Raw genomic sequence first — 24,330 nt, 5'->3', positions numbered from 1 at the left:
TTATTTCCCTTTTCCTGAGAAGCTTCGTCTTGCATAAAGGGGTTCTGTGAAGTTTTTTAACAGGTCTACACTCTTTTTTTTTTTAAATAAATGAGGGAAGGGAGACTATGGCGCAGCAAAGTAAGTCCAGACAGTTGGATTGGCTGTATTTTTGCAATACTGTTACTTTCATGTATTCTGCCCCAGCCCTCCCTTCCTTAGGAAGAACTTTGATCTACAGGGTGTTTTTTCATCACAATGCCAGGAAACTAGCAACTCCCTTTTCTTTTATCTGATTCTGATTTCAGTCACTCCTCATTTTCTCAGTTTCTCACTGTGAGCTGGTATTTTGTGCCTCTTGGAGCTGTGCTCTGAGATGTATAATTTTCCCAAACCTTGTAATGAAGGGGTTCTTGGGATCGAGGAGCCAGTAGAGAATGGAGAACAAATGGAAGGAAACTAAGCAGTAAGTGTTGCTGGAGCTCTTGATGTCAAATGGGCTGTTGGGAAATGTGAGGGCTTCTGGCAGGCTTGTATGCAAGTAAACGTACGAGAAGCAAGGGGAGGAAAGGCTGACATGGAGGCAGAGGTGTGCCTAAATCTTTCAGCACAGGTGTGTGTGTATATGGGGATGCCTGGAGTGGAGAATTCTGTTACCACCAACTTTTGTCATGTGTTTTCAGCTGACTGTGTCTGGATTGCTGTTAGGGTGGCTTTTTGAGGGAAATAAAAGGTGCTACCCTAAGTGCTGCCAATTCAGCGAGTGGCAGCTTTTGTCGTTAGTCATGAGTATTTCAGCAGTGCCCTTACTACCCCGTCACTGAGGGTGCTCTTCCAGATCCAGTATACAACTGGGACTCTGAATCTTGTCTGGTATCTCTACTCTTGAATAAAACAATCCTGGGGATCCTGTCTTGTTACAACCTGTGTATTCTATTATCTGTTCAGTATTTGGTGTTCGTTTGAATTTGTGCATCTTGACCCAAACTGTTGTGTACCTGTGTGTGTGTGCACTGTTGAGTAGCATTCTAGGCTGTCCACATGTTTAGATAAATGTGCTGGGATTTGTTCCTCCAAAAAAGGAACTCTGCCTGTCTGTAATCTTCTAGGTTGAAAGGTGCTGCAGAAACACCTGTATCTATTTGTTAACCCTCTCTTGCTGCTTATTTCCTTCCCTCTTCAGATTACACGCTTACAGTGGAGGCGGTGAAATTGAAGCCATTCTTTGTAGCAGGCCACACCTTTGAGATGACATGCAAGGTGTCCTCCAAAAACATCAAGACGCCGCGCTATTCCGTCCTCATCACAGCTGAGAAGCCCTTCACGGATCAGTCGAATCCCAACGGAACCACGCGCATTATCTCCTTGAACCAGGACTCGGTAGTGCGGCTGGAGGACTGGACGGACCAGACCCGTGTGGATGGGGTGGTCCTGGAGAAGGTGCAGGAGAACGAGTTCCGCTACAGGATGTATCAGACCCAGATCTCTGATGCTGGGCTCTATCGCTGCGTGGTGACCGCCTGGTCTCCGGGTGGTGGTGGCATGTGGCGTGAAGCAGTGAATGGCTTATCCAACCCTATCCAGATAGACTTCCAGACATCAGGTTGGTACAGAACCTGGCAGCTGTGTGTCTGAGCCAGAAAGGGAGAGAACTCTGTGATGCTTTCCCATTGATTTCCCTGTGTCTCAGAAATACCTACTCTTTGGAACAAATGGTATGATGGCTGAGAGCTATGCTTGTCTCCTTTGGTGGTACTTGTGTCCTTTGTGCTATTGATTGTTTACAGAAAGATGTTTAATGAATTGGCTGTAATCATAACCCCTGGGTTTTTCTCTACTAATGCAGCTTTTATGGTCCTGCAGGCTCATAGCTGGTTCTCAGTATGGAGCAACTGCTGCTGCATTTGCCAGCTGTATCACTAGATTGTTAGTAGTGGCTGCTCTGGAAGAACATTAATATAAACTGGATTTCTGTTCCAAAACAGGCTCTATTAGCATAGCATTAAATTCCCTGAGCACACCTCGCTGTTGATGTAATTGCAGAAAATGGTCAGGTCAGGGTAACATTTCAGCCATCTCAGTAAGCGTATCCTGCCACTGCGAGACCTTAGGGGTCCCTCGCGGCTGAACTACAAAGCTCCACAAATTGGGATGAATTTCGGTACCCAGAAGGACATCCTGTTCCTCAATTGCTTGCTGAAACCCTTACCTTCAGCTGTAACAAGCCTGCCTGTTGGGATTTTTCTACAGAAACGTGCCTGTCCTGATACAATGTTGGGGGGAGGGAGAGATGGACAGCATTGATTTGGATCATCAGAGAAGCATGTTAACCCTGATTTCCTGTCATGTTATATTGTTGGGAAGTGCAAGGGATGCTTTTGTAACACTGGTGCACGTATTAGTGAAGGGCTCATCTCATGATTTGATAAACCAAGCTGGTGGGATTTTGAGCAGGTTTATAGCCCAAATGTAGCCTGAAGGTGCATCCTGTGTTGCAGCTCTCTAGTTAGCTGCTTTATCACAAACCTCTTGCGCTTGCCTGTTCCTGTTCACAAGCACAGCTTGGAAGGAGGCCTTGCCTCACATCTCTTGTTCTTCATGCTCATATTCTGCTTGTAATAGTGGGCTGTAGCATATTTAGAAGATGTGTCTGTGTCTAGGCAAGAGCAGCCTGACTTCTGGTTGCATCCACAACTAAGGTAATTGTTCTAGATGATGTGGTTCCTAAAAACTGAACTTGCTTATACGAGGCATGCTGGGAAAAGGACAAGGGCTGAGCATAGGAAGATAGCCTGGCAATGAGGACATCACATTGTAGGAAGCTTTGAGATGTAGCATCGTGGTACAAACCCTAATGAAGATGTAGCTTTGATCTAAACTGGCCAGACAGAGGACATTGACTTCTGCTTCTTTCTGTTTTAGGTAATTTCTCAAGATGGTTTAGTGGGCTACAGTTTTAGCCTTATTGCTCTTCATATCTGGGTCAGACACAGTGGGAGAGTAGCATTTGCAAAGGGGATGATAAAAGAAACCAACAAGAATGAAATCTGCCTTAAACCCCACCCTTCCCCTCCAGGCTCTGATGTGGATGCTTTCCTGCACAAAAGTGGTGGTTGGTGCCTCTCCCAACATGGCTTGTCTTGTGTCACTTTGAACTCCCATCCAAAAAGTTTGGCGGGATGCTATTGATACCCAGGGTTCAGAGGGAGATCTGCAAGCAATGCGAGGGAGGGAAGTGTACGTGTTGTAGTCTTGACTTCTTTTTGCTGTCAGCCTCTCCTCCCAGCCCCTTCACCCAGATAGAGTTTCTGGAGCGTGGAGTGAAGAAAGGGAGGCAGCATGTAGAAGTGCCCTGGGAATGTGTGAATTCCAGTAGCAAGGCTGGAGCAGGGGGAGGGATGGTCCTGAAGCCCTGTCAGCCTTTCATTCTCTATAAAAGAATGAAGAAAGAAATGAGATCCCAGGCACAATTTGCTGGAGCGCTATTTCCCAAAATAATCTTGGCATGTAGCAAAATCTGTCTTGAAATACCTGCAATTTTCTTTAATTGATGGATGAACTTCATGTCCTTCAGTTGTTACTCAGATATCCCTGCTGGATATTCACCTCTGGGCATGATGAGAACATGTGATGACCACAGTTAGAATGGGCTCACTGAGGAATTATTATTTGGGAAATCATCTGGAATTAAGTACACAAGACAGAAGATGTTTTGTGGGTGTGTTACTTTGGTTTTGTTTGCTGAAGCCTGTCTTTGATGCAAACCGAGTCAGGGAGCCAGAGGTAAATGGCAAAGTTGTGGAGCAGCTATGAAAGCATGGCTCAGATATCACACCCTTCTCTTGCATCCTGTGGCACAAGCAGCTGTCAAACTTTTTATTCAGAAAAAATAAGTTGGTGCCAAAATTTCCCTAATGGCTGTGGTGAAAAGCAGAACTGCTGAGGGAGCTAGTTATTTCTAGGGAGAATTTCCCCAAAATTGGAGGGAAGATACTAACAGGAAAGGTGCAGGAAAAAAAAGGGGGGCATGCAGCTTTCCAGGCAACTGGAAAAAAAAAAAAAGCTGGCGAGCACCAGCGTGCTAAATCCTGAATTATAGGGAGGTTGGGGTATCTTATGAGTGCTTGTCCCTGATAGGAAAACTGTTAAGGAGTCAACTGCACTGATTTCTCAAAGTGTAACAGAAAGACAACTTATCTATAACTGCTGGAGGGAGTATAATACAGCAGTGTAATTTTGAAAAATAGGATGTATTGCAGTCTCCTCCGTACTTTGAAGTCTTGGGCTCGGACAGCATTTTCCACGTGCATCGTGGCTGGTGGAGTGGGGCAGGGATCAATACGGAAGCAGCATTTTCAGCAAAAGGAAGCCCTTAAAGGGTTTAACGTGAAGCTTTTAGTCCTAGGAGGAATTTCTTTCTCAGTTGTTTTTATTGATTCCCCTTTGATGGGGGATGGTGAGGCTTGCTGGGATTGGAAATCCTTCTCTCCAGTTTGACTCTCTCCCAGATCTCTCCGAGCTGAGTGATGTTTCAAAGAGGGGTTTTTAGCGTGCATACACATTGTGCAATATGATCTCTCTGAATGGCAGGGGCCTGTGAGCTTTTCATATATGAGCTGGGGACTGCACACATGAAACTGCAGTGTTTCCTGCCACAATAGGCTTGAAATGTGGCAGTGCTCTGAAATGTTTTTCCGTGAACATCTGTGGAAAATGTCTTGCTCAGATTCTTTCCATTCAAGGCAGAACTTGCTGGCTGCAAGCAGAGATCTCCTCTCTTCTTTCTCCACTTGCTGTTGCAGAGGGACGTATTTATTCCATTTGGTTAATGATCTGAAATGTTAATGTAAAGGCATTTGTTTGAAACACCCTGAACTAAAAAAAACGAAACGTGGATTTTGTTCACCGGACCGTATGAACTGGAAGTGAGGGTGGGGGAGTATGGTGAGGAGGAGCCTACTAGGTCATTAGTTTTCAAATATTCAATCAATGGCAGATTGTTCTCTGCTGGATATATTTTAAGACCAGAGAGGATCTTGTGAATCCTCTGGTATGACCTCATGAATAACATGGATCGCTAGACCAGTTTCGTAAAAAGAATGCCTTTTGTATGTCCAGCTGCTCTAAGCAAAATAAGCTTATCTGGGGGGCAGGGGAAGCTGTCCCCTATGCAGAATTTAATATTCCTCAGTGCTTTTTTTGTTTGTTTGTTTTCCCATTGTAGGACAGAGAGGTTCTGCCATGTCTTTTATAAAGGTTGCCCAGTGATGTGAGGAACAAGAGCAGCTGCCAGTGCCTGTCTTGAAATGTTCTCTTAATTTCATCACACTGTTTCTACTCCAATGCATCCTCTCTCCTCCCGAGCTGTTGGTTGATGCATGTGTACACAGCCTTTCTTTCAGCCTAGAACACACCTGTCTTCTGTCCCTTGCTGTTCTTCTCAAGTCAGTGTAGGAAGATAGCTTCATAAACTCTGCTTTGGCATTTGTCCTTTAATTTTCAATCCCTTTTACCACTAACTGGGCAACCCAGGTTAGTGTTTAGAATGTCTTTACCTGCTACACACTCACAGGGATTTCCACAGAAGTGACTTATTTTCCTTTCCCTTGAAGGAAGCAGGGAGAAGGAAGCTTTTAATCTCATGTTGAGAAGTGTGTTATGACAGAGACCCATTTGAAGCTTGGCTGTGCTCTGAGCTGTCTCTGCTCTGTGCCGTTCAGCAGAGGGTAGAAAGTTCTGGAGAGAAAAAAATAAAAGAGAACTTGTAAGGGAAATATCTCAATGAAATCTTCAACTCTGGATTACATCTCCATGTGAGCTCATTGCACAGCAATGTATTATCGTTCACTTTGGAAGAGGCTGAGATAAACCAAGAGCTGCTGAAATATGAGCTGAGTATTGATGTTGAACTTGCAATTAAAATGAAATGATGCCCTGCAATGACCCCGAGAGATACTCAATTTCAAGAAGGGCGAATAGAAAGATTCTTAAAGGAAAGAAAGCTTAATCACGGAAATGAATGAAAAGCGATGCAGCAGAAAGTCCTTGGCAAGAAAGGCTGGTATTTTCCAGCCACTGTTAATGGGCAGGAACGTGCTTTGTCATTGTGTGCCTTTGTGCATTAATTTGTAGCTGGAAGTAGAAACCACAGACTTAACTACTGAGGGCTTCTTCCAGTAACAGCTATTATGAGGCTTGGGGTAAAGCTTGTTAGGGAACAGCTTCACAAAGAAGCAGGGAAAGGGCAGGGGTCTGGAAAAGTCAAGGTGAAGAAACTTTTTATCTGGAGAAAGGCAGGTCATGGAATTCTCAGTTGAAGAGTGAATGATTTGGTGCCAGGGCAGAGGTGAGTAATATTTTGGACGATGCAGAACTCGTGGGTTGCATCAGTTGTTTTCCCCGTTGTGGTCTGTGGTGCTGTCTGATTGCATTCAGGGAAGCTGCACGCAGGAATTCCAGCCCCCCTGGTCAGTAATGGACTGGGCACAGGCTTCTTGCAGGGAACAGTCTGCCCTGGGTCTCTGTTGTCATCAGATTACTTGACCTTTCTCTTCTCTGCTTGTCTGGGAAACAAAAGTAGCTTGTGTCTGTGGGGAGACTATACCTTATTTCTGCAGAGAAGTACAGGGTAAAATGATAATCAGAGAAGACAAAACATCACGTAGGACTCTAGATAATTAGGACCTCTGTTACAGAACTGGATTTTAACTGGCCCTTGGTTATTCTCCTTCCTTTTCCCATTTTTCTTGCAGATTTAAAGTGTTTGGATTACTGAGCAGGGAATGAAAGCAGGAAGAATGGGGTGGCATCAGGTAGAGATGGCTCAGAATTTTTCTCCAATTTGTAAATCCTTAAGTTGAGTAAATTAACTTGAGCAACTTGAACTCCTCCTTTCCACCCTGCAGCCCCTTCCGTGTGAATCTGATTGATTGAGCACATAATAACAAAATTTGGTTCAGCTTACAAACACTTTTTCCTTTCATTTTTATAGGTAGAAGAATTAGCATAGCACTTTTTAGCTGAAAACTGTATTACTGTAGGATCTGGCTCCTGGAGTTACCTTCCTGGTGAATCAACAGTTTGAGCATTGAGATCTAACATAAAAGGGAACATTTAGAGAAAAGTACACTGAACAATTCCTGATTCTGAAACCTGGTTTGTCTTTAAGCACTTCTGGGTTTGTACTAGTAAACTTCTAACCTCAATTTCTTCACTTTCTGTTTAAAGTTGTGTAGTGTTTTTCAAGCGTTTGGGAGTCAAGAAATACTATCCTGACTGCAGCTGCTTTTTAATATAAAATTGTTATTTTTTTACTAAAGAAAACTTCTTTTAGGGGTTGTATCTAAGCTTACATAAGGCCTTACTTATAGTGAGGAACAGATATTTTGGTTCATTTTAAATCAAAGGTCTCAGCAAAATATGGCAATTTATGATGCTTAGCTCTTAGAATTGGGAATGCTGGTTTGTTTTGTAAATCTGTGTTCTTTAGCTTCCAAATTATCAGAGGGAATGACACTTACCTTCAGATCTGAAGTTATTAAAATCCAGTCATTTCTCAGCTTTCAAGCTCATGATCAGCTTTTCAGCATTTAACTTTGCTTTGTTCTTGATGAGTTTTACAGGTCATGCTTGATCTGTCAGCCCTGCAATTGAAACTAAGCTCTGGTTTGTTTATTCTCCCGGGTGACCAGTAGGTGCCAATAACAGTATTTCAGACTGTTAAATGCAGGTGGCAAGGTGGCCAAAGCCACAGCATCTGTTATCTGCAGAGTTCTGTTTTTCTCGGTGTTAATGTAGCATGAACTCATATCTCAGTGAAGGAGAGAGTTCCTGTCACCTCCCCAACCCTTCCTGTGACACTGTACGTGCTTGAGCATGATGATGCTGAGACCCTGAGCCAGTGTCATCAGTGTCTGCTGGGAGTTGCCTGTTTCACCACATGCTTCTATCTGTAATCAAGGCATTGAGGTGTTTGGCCTTTTTTTGTGGTGTGTTTTTTTTGTTGTTGTTGTTGTTTGTTTGTTTGTTTTAGTTTTGTCTTGGAGGGCAAACACTTAAAATAGTTGGGTTTTGTGAGCTGAGTCTTGCTTGGCGTGGTCCAGATTCAGGGCCTCTTGAGCACTGGTGGGAGAATGGGGCACTCAGGCAGCCTCCTACCTTTTCAGGTTTTGTAAGGGAGTGGGAATAAATCTCTGAAGGTGCTTTATTCTGTCCTTTCATGCCTGAGGGCAGCCTGAGACCCAGGGCATGGGTCATGTGGGCAGAAGGTGTGAGATACATCCAAAGAAGACATATAACCCTAGGAAGTTGAAGCCACGCAGTCTTCCAGACTGAACTGAGAAACTTTCACTGTAATTAATCTTGCTTGGGTTTAAAAAAATAATGAAATGTTGATTTCCCTCTTCAGCTGGAGAGGGAAGATCACCACCTCTGACACATCCCTTGACTCTTTGTTGATGTCCAGTTCTAGCACAGGACAGTGATTTCTGCCTGGAGGCAGAGATGGTAATTTGCAGGAGATGTTACCTGCTAGGGAAATAACTAGAAGGAAAGAACTGTTTGTGCCTTACCAAGGGGAAGCACAATCCTGAAATGCCAGTGCAGCTGATGCCTTGGAGCCTTCCTGCCCAGGAAGCTTTGGCTCTTCATGGGGGAGGCAGGCTGGAGATGTGCTTGGTGACCCGAAATGAGGAGTGTGTTGGGAGCGCCGCATTTCCATGATCCACAGAATCCTGGCTGAGTGACCAGCCAAGCTCAGCTTTTACCCTTGTGACATCCACTGGCCAGGAGTGCTCTGACCCTGCTCCACATTAGCAGTTTGTTGGTGTGCCAGGCTTTGAGGGCAGTGTCTGTTCAATGCAGGAGGTACCTGGACTTTCATCCTAGAAATAAGGCCTGAAAAATCCCATGTATCCTCTGTCTTTCCTTGTTTAACCGGGTAGGGCAGCCCATCCTTAGCCCAACAAAGTCGGAGTCATGCAGTTCATCTCTCTTGCTCAACCCCTCCCAGCATCCAGCCTGTTTGCTGGAGTAGAGCATGTCCCATATTCCTGACATGATGTCACCTCACTTGCTGCAGGATAGGCATAGGATAGACTCTGAGCTATGGACAGTGTCAGGATTATTACGGTACTGTTCTGCTTTTGATCAGTGCAGCAGAGGGAGTGTGCTGGGAATGCAGGGATGTTCCTAGCAGATTTTGACAGTCTCTTCACTTCTTTTCTTTGACACTTCATGCACAGCTTGAGACTTTTCTGCTTATAGTTGGCTGGAGTGTCTTGGTCCATGCTGCCTTTAATCCCCTAGGACCTTGAACTTCTGTCTGCACAACTCCAAACAAAAGGATGGAAAATGTCTTGTTTTATCTGAACACAAATAATCAAATAGGCTGCAAGGGGAATATAGTTTGGCTTGTGTGTGTGTGTGAATGTCAGGAAACAAATTGAATTCACACAAAACCAGTTTAGATAGATGCTGAGAAAGCAATCAGATTAATCTCTGTTCATTTCCTCAGAAAAGGATACCATCATGCTTAGCTTAAGTTAGGGCTGCAGCCCGCTTGTGAAGTCATTACCTGAGCAGCTGATCTCAGTATTCTGGATCTCTTACTTCCTTAAATGTGTTCTAGCATAGACATGTAGGAGTCTTGGTTGGTAATCCATGTGTAACCTCTATTGCATCTCTACCACCCTTTTTTTATCCTTGCTTGGTGGGGTAATTTGCAGTGTTAATTTTAAGAGAGATCTTCTAGTGTCAAAATGGATGTCAAACTCTCAGATTATATGTCTGCTTACTGCCCTTGTGTACAAAAGTACAACTGCTTCTGGGGCAGAGGAGAGGGCTGTAAGAAAACTTATGGTATAACAAAGAGCAGCACATTGTGCCCAGTGGAAATTGCAGGAGGGGAATGTTGAAAGCTGGAGAAGTAATTATTGCATTGTAGTTGGAATGAATTTCTTAGCATGCTGTGTATTATCTGTTGACCAAAACAAGCCAGGCCCTTGTAGTCTACAAAAGTTGCAGCAAAAATTAACTCTAGCTTCATGAGACACCCACATTTCTTTCCAGAACCTCAGTTTGGGAATGATGTGGTAAGTATGTGCCATGTGGTGAGCTATCAGTGTAGCTTTCCACAGAAACCTGTTGAGAGGGCAAGGCACAAGTGGGTTTTTTTGGATGATTTCCAGAAGTGTTCTTCATTAAAAGCACTGTTTGCCACTGATCTTCAGTGCATTTGAAATGTATGGTTCTTGTACTAAAAGAGTAGCAGGTAACAGTGGAGGAGAGCAAATAAACAGCTTTTCTGTCCTCCCAAGTCACCCTTCTCTGCTTGTCATTTCTGCTGCTGTGCCAGAAATAGGTGAGCCAGGTAATAATGGCAGTCTAGGGAGTGTAAAAAGGGTTACTTCTTAATCTGAGTCCCAAGTTTCTTCTTGGGTTCCCTGCCTCTTCCCCCCGAAGTCATCCTGGAGGTCACTGCTGGGATCAGCTTTCATTCTACTCGTCTCCTTCACCCTGTTTAGTAGAGAAATCATGGAGGTATTTTGGTACATTCTTCAGTTTCTGCCCTGTGAAATAGAATTAACAATGCTGGCGTATCTGAGGAGTTGTGATTTTGTTACTTTTGCACTAGAGATGCAGCTGTTTTCAAAATTGGGGGAAGTTTTGGGTTTTTAACTTAAGTGTGTCAGAAGTCAAAATATCACAGTGTTGTCATGGTATCTGAGTATTTCAAAACAGCCTAATGGTTTTCATTGATATCATCACCACTTTGCAGCTGAAGGAGTTGCTGTACCCTTGGGCTTTGAGACATCCACAGAAGAAGCTGTCTGTGGCAGAGCCTGAAGGAAAACACGCAGAAAAGTATTATCAGATGCACCACTTGTATTGTCTGTTCCAGTTCCACTGTAGAGCCATTGGTATTGTTAAGATACTGTTTTAACTTGAATTCCTATTGACAGCCTCAACAAAAAGACCCATTCTGGATTAGCCTGAAGACCTGAACTCTCATGCTCTTAAAGGAGTCACCAGTGGAAGACCAGCTCCTTTTGTGCTGGAGAGTAGAAGGCAGACTTGGGCAGCAGCCTCTGTGTTGGGTGACAGGTCTGATGGTCTGGGTACTTTGTCTTAGTACAGGATTAAATAGCTAAGAATGAGAAACTATTTCACAAAACACTTAAATGGTTGCTTATCCCTGCTTCAGAGCTCTGTCTCCACAAACGAGGAGAAAATACTTCAAAAACGTGCAAGAAAGGTGTTGGGTAATGAAGTAAAGCCTGTCCTGAATAATTGTGGTTACTCTTCTCCAGGTCCCGTGTTCAACGTCTCGGTGCATTCTGACAGCCCCACGGTTTACCAGGGTGAGGTGGCAGATTTGCTGTGTATCGTCACAACGGAAGGAATGCCCCTTGAGCCAGGTATTTCAGCAAAATTATTTCACTCCTAACTCATTTGCCTTCAGAAGTTACATCCCTATGTCCTTTGAGTGAGGCTGGAGAGCTGAGAACCTACAGTTCTGTAGAACTAGACAAAAACAGGAGCATGTGCTTGCTTTACACAGCTCAATTTAAAGCAAGTTTCTTGCATTTCACCTTCTGAGGGGAGAGGGGAAAGAGTTTCTTACCGTTAAATTCCCCTCTGCTGTCCCCATCAAGTGACCCCGCTGCAGACAATCTAAACCCACAACCACTAGCTGGGCCATGAAAACTCTTCCTGTTCCGTTTAATTGGGAAGGAGGTCCATTGGCTAAACCATTTAGGAGAAAATGGTTATCTGTAAAGAAATCTTAGACACCTGGCCAGTCAGCTTCACACTTGAGAGTGAATTTAAGGCTTAAGGTAAATCTAAAAATCATAATAATTGACTGCTGCAGCCTAAATGCCAAAATGAATGTTCATTGCCTTCAGAGCTGAGCATCCTTTTTCATGTGGAAGAAAGAAATACAGTACCTAGTTCCTGTGAAAAGGATAGCAGACACTTTAAAAGCAAATTTTTATGGAGAGCTAAAAGTTCAGAGAATTGCTCAAAACCTAGCTGCTTGCCAAGCATTGTCTGAGCTGCTTTTCATCAAAATGCTGTGAGAGTAACTCTCTTTCTTATGCCCAAAATTTGGGTTTGGAGAGAGTTTAGTCATTATGTATATGAATATAAATATCTCTTTAAAATAAATCTACAAATATATATGTAAATATAAATGTATGTGAATATATCTAAATATAAACTTGCCATGATTCATGCTAAACTTAAAAGCCTACTCATAAACCACTACAAAAGAGGTGCTGTGCAGAAAATATTACTTATGATGTAGTAGCTGATGAAATGAAGTACCAGGCTTAGTAAAGGCCCATCACTTTGAAATTACAAGATGTCTGTTCTGCATTAAATCTGAGCGTGGCAGGGAAGCAATTTGCTAGATTACAGTCGTGTGCTGCCTGTGAAAAAATGATAGAAGTCTGTAGATTGTATTATTGAAATGCTTGGTAGGGAGGAACAGCTGAGTAAACTTTATTGCTGTCAAAAGAGTCATAGCCTGGGATACTGGGCACAGCAAGCAGTGATGTGTGCCTGTGCATCCACCTCAGCCTGTCCCGTGGCTTCTGCTCAGCAGGAAGCCTCTTCCAAGCTGAGGTGCGCTCAAGCTCTTAGAGGTATTGTTGCAAGGTGGTACCCAGAGCAGCTGCCTTCCTTTCCAAAGCAATAATTGCTGACAGGCAGCAGCTGCTGCTTCTGCTGGTGTTCAACAGCCTAAATAAGCTTGGTGTTGCCTTGTGAAAGAGGCCTCAGCATCCCTGAATCACTTAAAACTTGAAAACTGGAACACAACAAGTTCCACCTGAATATAAGGAGGAACTTCTTTACTGTGAGGGTGACCACACACTGGAACAGGTTGCCCAGAGATGTTGTGGAGGCTCCTTCTCTGGAGAGGTTCAAAAGCCCTCTGGACACAGTCCTGTGCCATGTGCTCTAGGATAACCCTTGACCAGGGAGGTTGGACCAGATGACCTCCAGTGGTCCCTTCCAGCCATACCCATTCTGTGAAAAGCGGCCGCTTAGTAGCAGTGGGGCTCTCCTGTCAGTGCTTCACTGCAGTTGGGTTTGGGATGGTTTTGTGTGTATTTGGTACCTTGAGCCTGGGAGGAACATGGACAGTATAAGGATAATCAAAAAGGTTGAAGTAAAAAGGTGTTGTCTTTGAGGAGCTGCTCATCAGCACAGTTACGTTTTAACTTGGCAACCTCACAAGGGTTTGTGGGTGTCCCTTGAATTGATAGATTACCCCTGGAGCTGGAGATGATGCTGTTTCTAGCGGTCACGGGCAACCAGAGCAGTCTTAAATGTCAGCACTGTAATCTGTTCCATAGCTGGGTAATGTCATGTTGGACATGGCAGACCTCTGTGGTGTTTTTTTATCTTGTTTATTTCATGTTGGTGGTTTGTTAAGGTTTTTGTTTTTTCCTTTTTCAGTCTGTAATGGGGCAGATGAGGCACAGACAATAAATGCACCTAGAACGGAGTAAAGTGTGGCATTGTGGCAGGCTTTGAGGGGACTTTTCAGTCCACGCTCTGAGCCTCTTGGTTGCTGGATGAGCAGGATTTGGGGCCTAACCAGCCCAGTCATGCTGTGTGATGAAACCCCATGGGCCTGAGAATCTGGTCCATCTCCAGGCCTTGCTGGTCCTCTGGATGAGACTGGCAGAAGAGCTGCAGGGAGCAGCTGGAATTTATGCAGGGTGTGCAGACTTCTGTCATCCATCTGCCTCCTTGGCCTTGGGAGCTGGAGAGGGCTAATGGGGCAGGTTAGGGGACGGGCTTAAGGGCTTGTATGGTAGCAAACAGATGTAGTTCCTCACCAGTAACCTTTTTCCTCCGTATCCCATCTCTGATCTGTCTTTATGCTGTGTCAGTATCACAATTTAATTCACAACTGGAATGGAGGACTTGCTTTTTAAATTAGTGCCAAATGTTAGACAGACTGTGAAAATAATGGGGCTGTCTCATCCCACTGGGGACATGAGGCACGCTCTTAGGGAAAGCCCACACCTGGCAATCAGAGAAACAGGGCAAGAGTTGCCAGCATCTTCTGGAAGAAAACAAATGACTGCAGTGCAGACGTGGTCGTTCCATTTGGGAATGTGATGAGAAAGGAGAAAAGAGCAAATGCATTTGACTCCCTTCTAAGGGGCGTGGTGGCTTTCAAGGCCATCTGTACTTCTTGTGTCAGACGTGCTGCAGGGCTGTGGTGTGGGATCTCTTGTGAGCAAAGGAGGACCAGGCTGTTTCACGAGATGTCCTGTAAAACGCACATCCTTTGAACACATTCCGTATGCCAGCCAGCTCTGCTCTTGTGCACGTTGGCGCTCAACTCTGCAAGCATGCATGTGGATTAGTATGTATGCCTCCTGTAATAAGCTGATGTCAGGTGCCACCTTGTCTCCCTCTTTGTATGCAGAATCAGAAAAATAAAGTACTTCCAAGGAGCTGAAGAAAAGCTAAATGACCAGTTATCTCTGTCAGTGCCATTTGTTACAGTTAGATTGATCCATTTTTGTTGTTTTGTTTTGGTTTTTTTTTTTTCCCTAGAGGCATCACTTATGGTTTGAACCCTTTTCTGGTAGAGGCAACTCACAATGCTTTCAGTGTGTGTTTGTGTGTACCCACCCTGTGGGAAATTTTCAAAAGGGTAGGAAAGGTTTTGATGTGACTGCTACATGCTTTAATTTCCTCTGCTTCCTTGAGACCCTGCTGAAATCTAGTGTGTGTTACTAAGCCCAGTACATGGCAGCAACTGCTCCCTCTAAAGAAGTGCTCCTTTGGCTTGGCAGCTGTGGTTGGTGTTTTGAGGGGAGTGTGTGTGTGTCAGGGGGGAATAGTAGTTCTTCTGTGCCCTGAAGATATAAAAGCTGCTTCTGATACTTCTGTTGAATACACATTTTCACAAATGATCTCTCTAGACTTCCCAGATCACCCATTCTTGGGCTGTGTGCTTAGGGATTTAAAAGTATTACTTACTGTGTCTGAAAGGAGATGTGGGGTTTTTTTTATCTGCTCCAGACAGACCCAGTGGGCACTCTGGAGAATTTAACAAAACCAGCTTGTTTACCCCTTATATGGCTTGAAGTGGTTTGCTCAGCTCTCTAGGAAGCCCTATTCAACCTCATTTAAATGTAGTAAACAAAAAGGGTCTCAAAATTGTGATTCAATGCTGTAACAGGATGCTGAGAGAGCTCCATTCTAAGCAGTGGAAGTGTATGGTTCCTAAGAAGCTGGTCTAGAAATAGGATTCCGTTTTTTGAGGAGTGATTGGTCAGGGAAGTAGCTCAGACCCAGACAGCTTAGCCCTGTGTGTCAAATCGCAATGTGCGTAAAGATGTGCTTTACATGTTGATGATCCTCGCTGGCTGAGGAGGGGAGGAAGCACAGCACCACTGTTACTCTGCTCACAGAGCTCTGAAGTGTCCAGCTCCCAGTGCTCTCTGTTCCTTTAGGGCTTCCTGTCCTGGTGGTACTGAGGCCCTCAATGCCCTTGTGGGCTTGGCACTGGGATGTTACACTTCACTGTGGGGCACCTTGGCCAGGTGTTCCACACTACTGACTGTGTGGCACAGAAAGAACCAGGAAAAGAAACCTTTGTTAAGTGTGAGTGTGGTTCTTGAAGTGGAGTTTCTGTAGATTTGGGTCAAAAATTGAGAGTGACTTGTCAGCATTGACAGAAGGTGTGTGGAATGGTGCAGATGTCTAGTGTGTACCTGTTTTATGTCAGTCAATCTACATATGGGATTATGTCAGACTATCTACATATGTATTAGCACTTGGGAGCTGCTAGGCATGTTCATCTCTGATATTTAGGGAGCACCTGATTTATGTCTTGGCTTTGCTAAATTTGCCTGTGTTTTTATTGCATGAAAGCCAGAGATATATAGAAATGAATCAGATGACTTTGCTGTATTAAGCTATTTCAAGGAGGATAGTGACAGAGTACTTGGAGCCAAATCCTCCCTCTGACTGTCTGTAGTGAGTCACTAATTGCAAACTGTATACTGACTAATAAAATATGTTGCCATAATACTGTTGTCCGATGTTGTAATTACAGAAGACAGATTCAACTATTTCAAAATGACAGCAAGTGCCTGTACTCATCTTCATATGTGAAGGGAAGGGAACCTCAAATTATCTGAGATGCAAAAGAAGGAATTCTTCAAAGCTGCCTGAGGATCTGAAGGCTAGATTATTATCATCTTTTAATATCTAAATTTGTTGCTTAAACCCTTTTCAGCAAGGTCAGTGGTGTGTTAAATAAAATTTGACTTAGCCTGGAAGGTGTCTATATGCTCCTACAGCACCTGGAAACACAAGGGCAAGCAGCAGTCTTGGATCTTTGGAAGGAATTGGTCATTCCCAATGTGACTGCCTGTGGACCAGCACTATTACCGTATTTGGCATAAACAGACAGCAGGGATGAAGAGTGGTTTCTATAAACAGAGCTCTCTCCAGCAGAGGCCCTGTTTCCCATAGGCACTTGGATGAGTGCACAAAGCAGAGGTCAAAGTTTGGTCTCGTTGACTGAACATGTGTTTATGGTAATTTTTATTAACTTTGGTTTCAAGGGAAGTGGTCCGAGCACTTTGCCAAGTAACTCAGAGTAGCGTTTGTAGGATGAGAGGCAAGAGGGATGGCTCTGAGGGCTGCTGCTCCATGTGACCTATGCCGAGCCCCATGTAGGATTGGGACACCTGCTCCTGCTGTAGGGCTGCAAAGCAGGCCAGGTGCTCTCCCAAGGTCCTGTGCATTGCCCAGAAGGCCAGGCTGTGGCAGGCAGGGCAGGAAACTGGCTGGTGTCCCAAAACAGTTTGGTCAGACACGGTCTCTGATAGTAACATGTGCTTTCTCCTATTTTTGTTTTGTTTCTGTAGATGTGTGTAAATGCAGTGCACCTTAGGAAGGAGTTAATTATACCCCAAACACTGGTTTGTTTTCTTTTTTTTTCTGCAGTAAGGAGGAATGTCCCACATGGCCAGCTGATAATATAGTTCAAGTAAAAGAGCTGAGGATGTCCTTTTAATTTACTTTAAAATATGGAGGTTCCCTTCTTTGCCAAGGTGCTAGCTTGCCTGATAGAGGCTTAAAAATGATCTTCACTTAGATCTGTAAACAATTTCAGTACAACAGCAGGTTTAGGGCTTCAGTTATTCCATTAGCCTGAAGGTCAAATGTGAAAGTTTAGAGAAAAGCAAACTCAGACAAAAGATCAGTTTTAAATTTCAGATTGCTAGCACTGTATTTTTCAGAGCTCTCAATACTAGAAAATGGAGGTCTGATATATTGCCAAGAATCACTGGGACTGCCCTAGGTGTGCACACACTGTACCAGTACTGCAAACTCAAGACAGAAATAGTAACCTCTGTTTCCAGTTTGGGCCCATCAACTTGCTCATGTGCCAGGAAGGAAGAGCTGTGAGGAAACAAGTGAGCAGGCTTTCCTGTCTGTGCTGTAGGTCAGGCCAGGTTTCCGACTCTGACAGGTGTTGCTGGGCTCATGATAGCAAAGAACAGCGGTGATTTTAAAAGTAGATACTCAGCTACATCTGCCTAATAGGGTTAAGACTGAGATCTGCTAATGAGATCAATAAGACCTTGCATGAGCACACAGCGAGCTAGGTGTGCTGGTGGACTCTGACTACCTGTCAGCTGAGTTAGAAGTGTAAGTTCCTGCAGATCCATATTATAGACTGTGTCCTTGGGTGGTGAAACTTGTACAAGGCATCATGTCTGATGTGTCACAGTAACCCACAGCTCTGGGGAAAAATGTATAAGAGCAGCATGGTCAGGCTTCGCTCCTGAATGTTTTGTACTGTTGCAGGTAATTCTTTGTGCACTATACAGAATCTGTGTTCATTCAGGCAAACTCTAAATGTAAGGAAGGGGCCTTCAGGATAGAGCCTCCTGATTTTGTGGCTGTGTAGGTCCTGCATGAAGACCGGAACTGCAAATCACTCTCTCCTAGCAACTACCTAGCACTCCCACTCCCTTTCACTGTAGGTGCAGCATAACTGTAGAACTTCTTATGATACTAAGCCTGCTTGGTAAAAACTTAGAGTTAAATACAAATTTTAGAATGGCAGGCAGAAAGGCAAGAAATCTCTTCTTTGTCATCCCTGTAGTAAGTCACCCTTTCTGTACAACTCTATTCTCCCTGTCAGTGCGTTTCATTGCAGTTCACTGCTTGAATCTTCCTAGAATGGACATGTTCAGGGAACTCTCTTTTTCTTTCTGTTTTCTTTTTTTATGTTTTCCTCTGCTGTCAGACCAGCGCTGCCTGTGCTGCTTACAGATTAACCTTTCTGCTGAGAAATGGCACTGTGAATCCTTTTCAGAACTCACCAACATGTCTGAATTCTTCTTTGTCCACAAACACAGATGATATGTCCTTTGATGTCTCCTGGTTTGCTGTGCGCTCCTTTGCGCTGGACAGAGAGCCCGTCTTGCTGGCCTCGCTGGACCGGAGAGGGATTGTGACCCAAAGCAGGAGGAATGGGAGCAGTGATCTCAGCCTGGAGAGGATCAGCCCTCTGGAATTCCGGCTCCGCGTGCACGGCTGCGAGGACCATGACTTTGGGAATCACTACTGCGTAGTGACCCCGTGGGTGCGATCCGCCACGGGCGTGTGGCAGCGGGAGCCTGACATCAAAGCCAAACCCATCTTTCTGTCTGTGAAAATGGATGGTAAGAGACTGAAACATGTGTTACTCAATTTAGTTTTTAACACCTTATTATGTCTTTTTGTGGCAAACATTCCCCGTAACTACTTTTAAAGGTGCCTCTGGTAATCTCATTAGATTTTGTCATCTTTTTTTACAGTTTGCAATTTCTTCTTCGAGATTCTTCAGTGGAAGAATCTTTTCTGCCTAAACAGTTGATAGATATAAGACTGGAGTGTTTTTTTTTCCTGATCACCTCTTGGTGATGTTTTGCACAGCTCAGGCACCTTTCAATCAAGGGCACAGTATTCTCTCAGAGTGTTAACCCTTCTGCTGCCTGCTGGAGGAAGGCTTGGTTTGCAGATGGGGCATGTGAATTAGTCACATTGTGGTTAGTGTCAAAGCTGGGAAGAGAAAATCAGAGCTCTGGCTCCTTCCTCCCTCTCTAATGACAAGACATGTTGCTCCCTGCCCTTCATCCCTTGTCTGCTTTCCACTCAGAGTTGCAAGTGTTGCTAGACTTCATGAGGAGGAAGTTGCACGCTAGATACTGCATTCAGCACATAGCTAAGGAGGAAGATGAACACAGGAGGGGTTTTGAACTAGTTGCTTTCTTGATATTTTCAAGAGAGGTCATTTTTGGAAGTTCCCTGAACTTGAAATGAACAATAAGCTTTTGTTCTCCCCACTGTGCTGATAACTATTAAAACTGTACTTTCCAGACTCCTTACAGTTCTTACTGCCTTTTAACTGAGCAGTACGTACTTCAAAATCCATTTTTTTGTTTAGGCACCAGCTTTGAAGGTTGATTAGACAGGGTAAATATATAGTAATTCGAATAATTCAAAGCAAAAAGGAGTCTACTCCTTGCTTTTTGGAAACATGTAAAAAAGAATGCAGCTACACTCAGCCTCGGATGGAGAAACAATCCAGTGCTTTTGTATGGAGAAATGTGTGATAGAGTGACTCTTGGAATGAACTTTACTTTGCTATCTCACTCCAAGGCTCTTCTGGTGCTTCCAACCTTTCCAAGGCTTTGAAAGGGTGGAGGAAGAAGAGGAAAGGGAGACCAGTAAAAGAGCAATTTTTCAAACCTGGGAAGATGGAAATCAAGAAAGAAAATCAGTGTAATTTCTTTCTGAAGTAATTAATCTGCCACTGGCTGAATAATGGGGGATTTTCTCCTTTTTCAGGCAAGAAGAAATAAAGGGGATGTCTGAATTTCTCAGTGATATCTTAACGACTCTGCCTTCCTTTTTCAGTTCTGAATGCTTTCAAGTATCCCCTGTTGATTGGCATCGGTCTGGCCACTGTCATTGGACTCCTCTCCTGCCTTATTGGCTACTGCAGCTCCCGTTGGTGCTGCAAGAAGGAAGTGCAGGAAACGAGACGAGAGCGTCGCCGGCTAATGTCGATGGAGATGGACTGAGGGTGGGAGCTGGACACACTTGCATTTTGGGAGAGACTCACAGGGCTCTTGGATTGTGTTGAGACGCTCACAGTCCCAGACAAGACAGTGCGTTTGCTCTCTGATATCAGCCTGGACCTCAAGCTTCTCCTCGTTACACGTCATGTCCTGAGAACAATCAGGCCATATTTAGCAACTTGGGAGTTCTCCTTTTCCAGCAGCACTTTCTGCATAGGGATCGTGTCCTTCTAATGTGCAAACTGTTGAGCCTTCTTTCAGCAGGGCCCTGTGACAAAATTCATTAATGTTTTGTTTGTTTGTTCATTGGTTTTATTTCCCCCCTCGTGGTTTTGGAAAGATGTCCCTGTACGAAAGCAAGGTGGGCAGGATGATGGATGGGAAAGAGGCTGGTAAAAGTGTTAGACTTCCACTGTATTAACCAATCTACTTTTCCCCTCTATCTCCACACCACCGTCCTGTTCCCTTTCTCTCTCCACCTTGGTATCTCAGAGACTTCTCTGTGTTGGGTTGAAAGCTGGGGAAGGTTCCTGTGCTGGAACCATCATGAGGCTGTTCCAGCAAAGAATTGTTTTATGGTTGTCAGCATGCCTTCTCTTCCCTGGCTTTCCAGGAGATTGAGTTAATCTTGACACATAACTTGCCTGGTGGAGGTCTTTGAAGCACTTTTATAAACCTTTTCTTTTCAGTGCTCAAAGCTCTTAGCTGTGGTGAGTAGGGACTAACTTGGCAACCCTTAAGAGTCAATCCTCAGACAAGCATTTGATGGATGTCTGCCTATGGCCACCTTCTTGCCCACCCTTCCACCTTCTCTTTTCCCCACTACAGCTGCTCACATTGTGCCTGAGACCCTGTTCTGCTTGTGGCAGGGGGGCACGTGGTATCTAGGGACAAGGCTCAGCCTTCTGCTGGCCTCAGCAGGGAGGTTGGAGACCTTGCTCCCCTGGTGATGGTGTGACTTATGAATACAGTTAGAGATGGATCTTCATCTGCAGTTGGCCAGCTGATTGTGTTTAGAGACTTGTAAACTATGTATTACCAAATGCACAGACCAGACTTCAGTGCTGCTTCTGCCAGTCACTCACTGGTAACCCTCGAACCTGTGAGCAGAATCCGAGATCTGCAGTAGCTGCAGTGCAGCTCAGGGCAGGAATAAGAGCAAGCCCAAGGGGGCATCCAGAATCCTTCAGGTTCCAACAGCCCTGGTCTTGAGCGTGGGCCTGCAGCAGGCCTCTCCCCATGGGCTTGAGACCTATTCCTTGGTGCTATAGTACAGAAGTCCTGCTTTGGTCTTCCACATGCACTGACCTGGCTCCTGAGAGGGAGCAGCATCTTTGCCAGGCAGCTCTGTCTTCCCAGCACAGCTGGTGTTTTAAGCAATAAAGGTCAGAATAAAGATACTGTGTACAAACAAAGGAGGAAGTAGGACTTCACCACAGTCAGATGTGGTAGCCATGGTTTGGCTTGCATCAAGAAGGGTGAGAGATGCAGAGTTGAGTTCAGGGCTCAATCCTTTCCATGGTTTTTAAGATGGAAGATGGTAAAGAAGAACATCCATGGAAGGTAGTGGCTGTGGTGTGCTGTTGCCTGATTAGACATTAGTTATGTCCTAGACAATCTGCTTCTCTAATAGCTCATCCCACTGCGTATTCCAGGGGAGTTGCAGGTCTGGTATCTCGGCTATGAAGGTTTTTTGTGGTAAGTTTTCTTTGTCTGGGTTTTCTTTTTTTGTCTTGCCTTGTGACCTTTGTTCTGAGGCTGATGTGAGGGGGTTTTCCAGAAGGCTGCTCTGTGTCCTGTGTGTGAACATGCACCCAGTCACATCTGTGTGCATAGAGGTGTCCAGTGATTTTTGAAAGATGAATATGAAACATCTCAAAAATGGGCTTAATTTGCAAGGTGGGGCTTGCAAGTTGTTATTTGACTCTTTAGGACATTTCATGTAGTATTCCAAAACTGGGACCCCCAGACCTACGAACCTCTGAAAGACTTTGGCCTGAAGGTTCATAGGAACTTTTCTTTCTGGCCTGATGTTTTTCTTTCTGGAAGAGCTCTGAAAAGGCCTCTGTTGTAGGCAGACTTAGCTGCCTTTCCTGAAGAATGGGGCAAAAGCAGTCTGTACCTTCCACTGTGAATGCCCAGAAATCTGTAGCAATGCTTTCCAAAGGAAGGGAGTTCAGGAAAGGACTCACTCAGATATTACTTTGACAGCAAGAATTTTTCTTCTTCTCCTGTCCCTGCTGTAGTGAAATCTTGTTTTTTCCTGGGATGTTATGAAACACTATCCTGATGTTTGGGATGTTGGCTGTTGTAGCAGCTTCTTTCCTGCATTAACATCTGCCTTTCTTCTCAGAAGGCATGTGGCATTGGGGCATATTGGGAGGGGTGGAAGTGGTGGTGAAGCTCTAAGCCCAGCATCATTCACTTTTTGTCCTGGCAGACTGACTTCTTGTCTACGCCCTTGGTAAAGTTTTAGGGAGAGAGGATCATGACCGTAATGCAATAATTAGGGAATGGATGAGCAGGGAACCGCCAGCTCTTCCCAAACACACAATATAGCACACTTCCTCCCTGCTGGAAAAAAACTCAGGGTTATTTTGGTCAGGGCTCCCTTCTTCTCTAGTGAAAGATCCCCATGTCCTTATCTAATGCTGATCTTCCTTCACAGCCCATAACAAACCATCTTTGTCACTCCAAGTGAAGGAAGTTTGCCACTAGCTTGTACTGCTGACAGCCCCTTGGAAGGCAATGCAGCATCCCATTCCACCCTGTACTTGCTGTAGTTGGAAGGCTAGAAGCTGAGGGGCTAGATCTAGCCCCCAGGTTTCCTTCTACTTGTGCCAATTTTGTATTATCCCCTTTTTTAAAAATAGAGTGTGAATCTTCTCTCTAAGGGGAAAAAAAAAAATCTAGGTCACTTTTCATGTTTTTTATTGTTATTATTATTATTATTTCCTGTGTGACCAGGGTTTGTGTGAGTGGAGGTGTGTGTGCATCTGGTTGTGTATTAAACCTGCAGAGTATCAGAAGAGTAAGCTGCCTGTGGTGCAGTACAAGCATCCATATCCTCCCTGCTGCAACCTGTGGTATTGTCAAAGTATCCTAAGGGCTCACATTGATCTTCCTCTGTTTGCATTGCCACGTCTCCTGGTTAAGCTGGTAAATTCCTCCAGGCACTTGGAATTTCAATCCAGGGCAACCTTGAACATCATACAGCAGAAGGGCAAGGTATTTTCTTTCTTTTGTTTTAATTTCAAAGTTATAAAATAAAGTTTTGGGCACAATTCTGGAATGCAGGTACTGAATAGTTCTAACAATGCTGTGTAAAATGTTTCTTTATATGTTTAAAATAAAGAGCGAGCCTTTTTGATTATGTCTGTGCTGTGGGTCTCGATGTCTGAGCTATGGGCAGTTCCTTCCTTGTACCCTGCATGTATGCAGACACTATTGCTGAAGGTATAAAATGTAAACCTTACAGTCCTGTTTCCAGCACTGTTCACCCTGTAAAATAAGCATGAGCCCTATTTTACAGTAAGTTTTAAATATTTGCCTACATTTCTGTGATGAATTGGGAAGCATAATTATTTTCTGAGTCTGTTGTGTTTCTACCCCACTGTAAGTCACCTTTTTTGTTGGGAGAGTTTTATTTTGATTAGCTAAGGCCAGGAGTCACAGTTGGGAGTGTACATTTAATATCTGCTGTAAAACCTGGCATTAGATGTTGAGTCTTCCTTGACCCCTTCATGAGGCTTCTCGTTTCCAAGGTACCAGGAGGAAAATCAATAGTGTTGGAAGAAAACTTCCTGCTTTCTTTGCCAGTGGCTGAATTTAGGATGGTTTTTTACCCCCAGCAACCATGTAAAGACACCAAAATCATACAGCAAGGAGGTGACTTGCTGTCATGGTTTAATCCCAGCTGGCTGCCAAACCCCACACAGCCCCTCGCTCACTCCCCCACCGGCGGGATGGAGGAGAGAACTGGAAGGGTAAAAGTGAAAAAAGTCCATGAGTTGAGATAAAGACAGTTTAATAGGGAAAGCACAAGGCATGCACTCAAGCAAAGCAAACCAAGGAATTCATTCCCCCCTTGCCATGGGCAGGCAGGTGTTCAGCCGTCCCCAGGGGAGCAGGGCTCTGTCACGCATAGCACCGACTTGGGAAGACAAAAACCATGGCTCTGAATGTTCCTCCTTCCTCCTCCTTCCACCAGTTTTATATGCCCAGCATGGCA

The 24,330-nt window shown here is 44.4% G+C and overlaps 1 protein-coding gene across 1 annotated transcript in view; it reads left to right on the top strand.

The window, feature by feature from the left end:
- PTGFRN (prostaglandin F2 receptor inhibitor) overlaps positions 1 to 23,472 on the top strand; it is a 67,576-nt gene extending 44,104 nt beyond the window's left edge. The window contains exons 6-9 of the mRNA XM_042037894.1: positions 1,163 to 1,582; positions 11,289 to 11,396; positions 18,393 to 18,698; positions 19,936 to 23,472. Coding sequence (XP_041893828.1) covers positions 1,163 to 1,582; positions 11,289 to 11,396; positions 18,393 to 18,698; positions 19,936 to 20,102 — 1,001 coding nt within the window. The 3' untranslated portion in view covers positions 20,103 to 23,472. The remainder of the gene's footprint in view (positions 1 to 1,162; positions 1,583 to 11,288; positions 11,397 to 18,392; positions 18,699 to 19,935) is intronic.
- The last annotated feature ends 858 nt before the right edge of the window (positions 23,473 to 24,330 follow it).

This window comes from Corvus kubaryi, unplaced genomic scaffold, assembly GCF_017639235.1.
Source record: "Corvus kubaryi isolate FWS band 111438036 unplaced genomic scaffold, C.kubaryi_AGA036_p1.0 37391, whole genome shotgun sequence".
In the NCBI taxonomy this organism is placed as follows: Eukaryota; Metazoa; Chordata; class Aves; order Passeriformes; family Corvidae; genus Corvus; species Corvus kubaryi.
Note: the sequence above shows the minus strand (reverse complement) of the source record. Positions and strands in the feature narration are given on the sequence as shown.